This window comes from Ixodes scapularis, unplaced genomic scaffold, assembly GCF_016920785.2.
Source record: "Ixodes scapularis isolate PalLabHiFi unplaced genomic scaffold, ASM1692078v2 PGA_scaffold24__2_contigs__length_7659602, whole genome shotgun sequence".
In the NCBI taxonomy this organism is placed as follows: Eukaryota; Metazoa; Arthropoda; class Arachnida; order Ixodida; family Ixodidae; genus Ixodes; species Ixodes scapularis.
In genome coordinates this window covers 3,519,594-3,527,258 of record NW_024609851.1, presented here as the reverse complement: position 1 = coordinate 3,527,258, position 7,665 = coordinate 3,519,594, and the positions used below count along the sequence as shown (strand labels likewise).

The following is a 7,665-nucleotide window of genomic DNA, read 5'->3' as shown; positions in this document are numbered from 1 at the left end:
TATGTTTACTGTCCTTGGGTATGTCAGGGGTTGTAAACAGTAAAACGCTGTAAGGCCCAGGAAAGAATTCCCTTTTTAAGCTGGTGGCAAGCAGAAGAGAAATCGTAAAGACTGACTTCATGTCTTCTCCTCCGTTTTCTTTTTTGGGTCGCATATTCATTTTTGCCCATTAATACTCAGCTGTTTTTTATACTTCTCTGCGTTTGTGTCATCCTTCAGAGAACCCATCTTTAATAAATTATGTGTTTAACCTGTTTAGCTAGCTGGCACCCTCCTTTTTGTTTTTATCCATTAATAATTGACTGTAGGATTCAACTGCAAGCACGGTGTTAATGCATACTAATAAACAGCAGCATACTTTTATTGACTAGTGCTCATGATTGGACTAGTTAGGAGCCAATTATTGAAAAGAAATCATGAAGAATATGGGAACAGAGGAAATGAACACAACACAGCGCTGTGTTGATCTCCTCCTTCTTGTCCGTGCCATTCACATTCCATGTTTTAATAACACATTTATTAAAAATTTTCTGCTTGATATCATCTGTATAGGGGTTCACTGGAACGACCCATCTGCTATTGCATTCACTTTAGGGCAGCTCCCCCTTCCTCAAGGTGCCATCGTTCAGGAAGTGCAAGGCGGGTGTCACTCTCACTCTTGTGGTTTAGTTCCCCAGGTTCCCACAGGTTTCAAGCTGCTAGCCAAACTGAGTCAGGCCTTCCAGCCCTGCAGGAATTGTCAATTCCACTCTTTTAGACGTAGGCACCCACTTTTTGCGTGTACGTGAAGGAAGCTCTAACAGAGAGGAAACAAAATGATTGGCATACATACATAAACGTTACACGCTATTGCACATTCAGTGGTGCGGCTTAATTTAGGAAGAGCACTTTTTTCATATAACTTTTATATAAAGAAAAAACTCAATATAATGGGTCGGGCATTAATGGTTGCTATGAACTGCCCTATACATTTACACATTACCTGATATCATCAAAAGAGTAGAGTAGCGTAGGGCTGCACTGCACCAATTACAACTTTGTAACCAATTAATAGTTGGCATTTATTTTTTTATTACTATTGGCTATTATTCTTTGACAGAAAGAATAACCGGGCGAGTTGGTACGGTGGTAGTCTTTGAACTCTATCAAATATTCAGGCTTGACATTAGTTAATTTTTTCCGCCTTTTTTCATGTTTTTGCTTTTTCTAGCTGCTTTGATTTTTGTAAGGGCTCTCGCCACTACTAAAAAAACGTGACATCTAAACTCCTTTTATTTTTTGTATCACACAATCGTGAACTTAAAAAGTGTGCCGGTTCGGTAAACGCGAAGAGACCTAATTTCCGAGGGTGAAACCTCTAAAAACAGTAAAAGTAACAAACACAGGGCGTTGTTTGTCCGCTGTTTTTAGCGCTTTTACCCTCGGAAATATGACGAAGAGACCGCGCGTCTCTACGCACAGGCATTAGCTTATGCAAAAAATCATACTGCATGCTCGCTCTTCTAACGTTTTTCTCGCTCCCGCTTTATGAAACAAATCGGTAAGGAGCGGCTGTTAGGACGACACGTCAGAACTAGCATGACCTGTGATTAACACTTTTGGGACGGCGACCGAATGCTTGACCTGCCGTCAGACGGCACTTGAACTCTCCGCACAAGCGTCGTCGGACGAGCGCCGCACGACGGCGCCAAGAACATGCCCACGGTTCCGCCGTACGAGAATCTTTCTCACACTGCGGAGCGAGCCACAGGTTTTGAAGAAGATACGCCCTTTTTGAAATAACGAAATAACACAGGGCAGAAGCAGAGTTAGAATCAAGCATAGCTCAGCAAGCACACAGTACACGACAAAGTTTGAAACAGCAGCCCACTTCGCAGAAACAAAGGAAAGTTGCTTACCGGCGTTTGCACGAGTCGTGCATGGGCGGTTCTGAACTTACGGGCGTTCGCAAGACAAGGCGTCTCCCAGCTCTCAGTTATGAATTGTGATTCTTGAACACGGCATTCGTAAGGAAGATATTTAAAATATCCACTAAAACGGCTAAAACGTAAAAAAAAGGAGATTTGCGAAGCCTCTGAGGCCGGATTCACGAAACGTTCTTACGACAAAAAAGTTCGTAAATATAACTTACGCAAAAGTTACGAACTTTTTGGTATTCTCGAAGCAAAATGTTCTCAGTTTTTGCGTAAGTTACGACAAAATCCTACGACAGGGGTCCATTTCTTCTTACGAACAGTTTCGCGACTAATTGCTCAAAATGGCTGCCTACGTCGCCTTCTTACTCGACCAGCAGCGCGATGCGAGAAGGACTTTGCATCAGCAGCGTGTCTTCCGGACTCGTCGAAGATTAGAGACGATCCCGGACCACCACCTCGAGCGTTACTACCGCTTGCCGAGGCCAGCCGTGCAGAGGCTCTGCGATGCTCTGGCGCCGGCGCTTCGACGCCCGACAGCTCGTTCGTGCTCGCTCCCCGTCGGCGTTCAAGTGCTGCTTGCGCTCCGCTTTTATGCGAGCGGGAGCTTTCAGTCGGTGGTGGGCGACGTTGCAAACATCAGCCAGTCGAGCTCCTCACGGATAATCAACGGAGTGAGCAGTGCGCTCTGCGATCTCGCCAACAGTGGCATCAAGTTTTCCACGACGTCGCGGGCAGCGTTGCTCACTGCACGCGGTAAGTGTTTTCCCCAATGTGGGGACCGTCGGTTCAATGCAATTAACAAAGCCAGAGCCTCGTTAGCGCGCTTACTCGGACTGATCCTTATATTTGGATCTGCGGGCTGAAATTTCGCCATCGGCGTCCGCTTTCCGTGCGCGACGCAAAGTTTTGCTCTGAGGAACCGATCTCTCGCACAACATGAGTGTGTAGGCTGTTCTCTGCCGCAGATGCAGGCTGAAAGATGGAGGATTTGCCACCACGCAAAGTGGCAATTAAAATCACTGCCCCCCCCCCCCCCCCGTTTCCTGTTTAGTTAATTATGTTGAACGATCGTGATCGTACCTCATTTGAGGCATGTCTCATCTAGAAGTGTTATCTCATGTAGGAAAAATGTCTACATTACCTGTTCTAGCTCTATAAAAATACACCATAACATAATATTTGTTGTTTAACCTCTAGGCTTCTTGGAGATCAACGGGTTCCCCAAGGTGTTGGGGTGCATTGATGGGACACACATCGCCCTGAAAATCGCGAAAAAGGAGCAGCACCTCTACCGCAACCGGAAGGGCTACGACTCGCTGAATGTGCAAGCCATCTGCAACGCCAGCAATGAAATCACACAGCTCACAGTGAAGTGGCCAGGAAGCACGCACGACAGCTTCATGTGGAGAAACTGTGACCTGGCTGACAAGTTCGAGGCGGGCAACATGCCCGACGGGTGGTTGCTTGGTATGCTTTGGTCCCAATTTATAGAGTTATTAGATATTTAGCAGCCTGAATGACAATGCCTTATCACACTTAGAATCAGAAATGTATGTAGTGCATTACTAGTAATAAGTTACTTCTACCGAGTTACTTTCTAAGAAAAGGAATGAGTTATGCACTTAGTTACTTTTAACGCCAAGTAACGAGTAATGCACTTAGTTACTTTTAAGGCCAAGTAACGAGTAAATGTATTTCGTTACCTTTGAGGAGCAAAGTGTACAACACTGTTTAAACAGCCTTGTTTTGATTTCAACCTGAGTATGCATCTATAGCGAGAAAGGCAAATGAGTAACCCAAAAAAACGACTAAACGCTATGACAGTATAGCAACGTTTATCGCTGCACACGTCAGTCAAACTCTACAGCTGGGAATGTCCTTCACCGAGCGAACACAATGAGGTTAGTTGGTTGAACCTTCCAGAATCATGTACATAGCATCTTTTGGGGTAGACCAATCTCACCAACTACTCTGTGCACATGTGTCGCCACCATGACCGCACTTCACAAAGAGCAGGTAGCAGTGCGCAGGACGGTCATACTGTTTCACGTTCTGCACGAGCAGGCTGGCAAATCGGTTTTCACGCCTGCGAAAGGACTGCAGCTCACAGAATAAATCGCAGCACAATGAGCACATCACAACCAAACTGGCTGGTAAAATGAGTCTATTGGATCTCGTCGAAAGTGATCATGATGCAGTTCACGAGCTCTTTTCGTGCGCACCTCATTATAATAAGTTATGAAAGCACACCAGCATAATGCCGATTGACACAGAAACTGAGAGAAGGTGGAAATCAAACCTGCGAACCTTTACGAGTGCGAACATTGGTTGAGTGCTTTGTTGAGTGTTGCTCACACATAGCTCGTTCGCAGCTGACATAGCCGTCAGAAAGAAACAAATTAGGTGGGAGTTGCACCAATGCAGCTACGAGAGGCAAAGTGTGAGGTAGTTAAATTTAGGTGGAACATTGTGTTGATTGCATTACACACTGGCATAAAATCTCACACCGTTTGCAATATTTTAGGGGACGCAGGTTACCCCCTCCATCCGTGGCTCATGACTCCCTTCCGTAAGCCGCGGAAGAAGGAGGAAGAGAACTACAACGAGTGCCTCACGAAGACCAGACAGGTCATCGAGAGGACTTTCGGAATCCTCAAGTCCCGCTTCAGATGCCTGGACAGGTCCGGAGGGGTCCTCCAGTACACCCCTAGTGTGTGCTGCCGCATAACTGTGGCCAGTGCAGTCCTGCACAATTACTGCATCCGCCACCATGTTTCCCTCGCTGAACCACGCGGTAAGGCTTTGTGCGTTGGAGCACTAGGAATGCCGCATTAACGAGTTTAGCGACAGCATTGTTCGGTATGACCCCGGGCTCTTCATTCTGCTCGTCACAAGGGGGTAAAGGGGAAACTAATTCTGGTCGCCTGGAAGCTCAACAGTAATCTCTTTTACAAGCTCCCTGCTTACTCTAATTTTTATTTTGTAGGTATCAATTCGCACACTATTATATAAGGTCTGTCACCGCTTGCAAATACAGGCGTTAAATTTGCTGGAGGAAAGTCACGCAAACAGTCCGCTTGATCAAAGGCGCAGTCAACTTTGGCATTCATGAAGCTTTACCTAGAGTCACTATATGGTTTCAAATAGTACCAAAACCCCAAAGCTCATTTCAGAACCGCGTTGTGGCACAGCAGTCACATTAACAGATGTGTCAATATGTCGCTGCACTGCATGGTCGAAGCGAAGTGCGGACCATGTAGTGTCCGCTCTCACTCGATACTTTCACCGTACTCTTCCGGCCTGCGGTGGCAATGGTTTGTTTTTATTGACCTTCTTGGCTTCATTCGAAGCGTTTGCATGACTTGCGCACCGCTGGTTCACTTCGGGACTCATTGAAGCTGAGGCGGATGTTCTACCTTTTAAGCCTAGCGTCTCATTCGCAGCACCAGCTCTCCCTGTGCGCTCAAACGAGCCAGCAGGGTTTGGCAGGCTAGATCAGGCTACTTAAAAAATAAGGTACTAGAGAAAATCAACACACCTTACGCCTGTTCTTAACTTATCGTAAGCGTCACTCACCTGCTGGCTGTAGACCAACTCGTGTTTGCAAACAAAATGAAGCGCCCCTAGCGGACGCCATCGGCGCCGCACATGTGCGATAGAGTGTGGGCAAGAAGCTCGCCGTCGTCCATAAGCAAAGTATTGAAATACGATGTTGTCGCCGTCGGTGTCAATCCCCGTGCTTTTTTCGCGTTGGAATTTCTTATTCTACGTTTTCCTGGCAGTGTGCGACTACTTTAGCGGCCTCAGCGAAATTAATGAGGCTCGTTACACCACAAAATTGCCTGAATAATGTGACATGCGGCGACTGATTTCACGTGGACACCACAGAATGGATGCTGAAGCCTGATTTGCACGATGACATCGCTCGGGCTGCAATATGGTGAACCGTAGCTGAGATGGTCGACGTCGATACTAAGAATCTCAAGCAGAATCGGACCAAGTGCATCAGGCATAACAAGTCGGTGATGGCAGGCACGTAGCCAGGCCATGGGGCCCAGGCCCCCCTTGAAATCTTTCTTTTTGCTGGGGCCTCCTCTCCCCCCTCATACAGCATTTTGTCATGGGCGGGCCCCCCCGAAACAAACTCCTGGCTACGTGCCTGGGTGATGGCCATGGGTGACAATGATCAACATCTCCTTGTATCTACTGTTTACACCGAGTCTACTTACACCAACCAACCTTCAAACTTAAAGGTCTTTTGACTTAGTTACTTCTGATCGGAATTACCGGGTCAACGTTCCGTCTACGGGACGCTGTTGTTTGAACAAGCATACGAGAACAGGCAGAAACGTTTGAAAGTGCAGACGGCAGTTCGAACGATCAGGCGGCTGTTTGAATGTGATGAAGCACTGAGCGTAGTCCGCAGGTGGTCCGTACAACTCGGTGGTTTTCCCTCCTTCATGTTGGAACAAAACAAATAAATCTGACGACCCCAAATATCCGCTAAATCAACCCAAAGTGCTTCCCGCACAAGTAATTGTGGTCCGATGGCGTCTGGTTTTCCTCTTTCACGGCACCTATCCACATTCTCGGACGAACCGAGCAGGCAGAAAACACATAAAAAGTGACCTTAACTTTCCCCGACTCCTCTGGTACAGCCCCAGCCACAGTGTATTGACGAAAAGGCGGGTTTTTGTATTGTTTTTTCCAAAAGAGCGTAGGAATGCATGTCCCACATGGTGATTTCTGCTCACAGCTACAGACCGGAAGTGCGCCCAATGCGCCACCACCGAGCCGTGACGTAACAGAGTTGAATTTGTGTATAAGGCTCCTCCTGTACATATTGCAGAAGTGATTTGATCTAGTTTCGGGAGGGTCTATTATCACGAAGGGCCCTGCACCCGTGGTTGGCCACTCTGCTTCCAAAGTGGGTGGCAATGCCTCTCATATGTTAATTTTGGTATACACATGAGACCCACAATTCCCTTTCCATACTGTTATTTTCGTTTATGAACTTTCAATAAGCCTCTATCTGGATTTGTGACACCCGCAATTTATAAATGAGTGCTTCCAGCACCTTAATTAAGCTATTGCAGTGTTATAAGTTTAAATTGTGCTTGCTAGCCTTCGAGGTGTTCATTTTCTGTTGTGCTAAATGTGGCATCCTGAACAGTTCCAGAATCTGAGGACGAGGAAGAGGAAGAAGACGACAGGCCGACCACTGCCCGAGACACGGCCACTGGCACCGCCGTCAGGAATGAGCTTGTGAACAGCGTTTTCAAGTGAAACTTCAGGAAAACGAGAGTCTTCAGTGCATTAAAGAAACAGTTTATTGTTATTGTACCTAAGTGAGGTTTTATTAATACCTGGGGCCAATTTTGCCATTTTCAAACGTAACATTCAGCTTGTATGCCTTCAGTGCCACCATCTGCTCCTGCAGGACCACAATCCTGTCGAGCCGTTCAACAATAGCCTCCTGGGTCTCGATTATCTCGTGGCTAGGGGCGTCCCTGCTACCTGCACATCAGAGAAAAATAATTTCTTTGTGATTGAAAACCTAAAATCCTGGCACCACTTGCACGCTACTGTTGTGATACTCGTATGGAAAATTAATGTCTAGGTGTGGCTGTAGGAAGCATGCATGAATGAGCAAAACAAGTAGTTAATGAGATAATTGGGGGATCAGTGGCCGAGTGTTAGTGCATTGCAGCTCAGATGCTGTAGATTACATGGCAGATTGCCTTGGCAT

General features: G+C 46.7%; 1 protein-coding gene across 1 annotated transcript; it reads left to right on the top strand.

Annotated features, from left to right (window-relative positions):
* Positions 1 to 2,257: 2,257 nt before the first annotated feature.
* LOC120841258 (putative nuclease HARBI1) lies at positions 2,258 to 7,202 on the top strand. The gene is made up of 4 exons (XM_040212111.1): positions 2,258 to 2,669; positions 3,114 to 3,383; positions 4,441 to 4,710; positions 7,096 to 7,202. The coding sequence occupies exons 1-4, from the start codon at positions 2,258 to 2,260 to the stop codon at positions 7,200 to 7,202; spliced, it is 1,059 nt and encodes a 352-aa protein (XP_040068045.1).
* Positions 7,203 to 7,665: the final 463 nt, after the last annotated feature.

Bases quoted from the DNA above. Each gene is read 5' to 3' on its own strand.
- LOC120841258 (XM_040212111.1), top strand. From the start codon at position 2,258: ATGGCTGCCTACGTCGCCTTCTTACTCGACCAGCAGCGCGATGCGAGA. The intron at 3,384-4,440 runs GTATGCTTTGGT...GCAATATTTTAG, and splicing joins GCCCGACGGGTGGTTGCTTG to GGGACGCAGGTTACCCCCTC. The intron at 4,711-7,095 runs GTAAGGCTTTGT...GAACAGTTCCAG, and splicing joins TTCCCTCGCTGAACCACGCG to AATCTGAGGACGAGGAAGAG.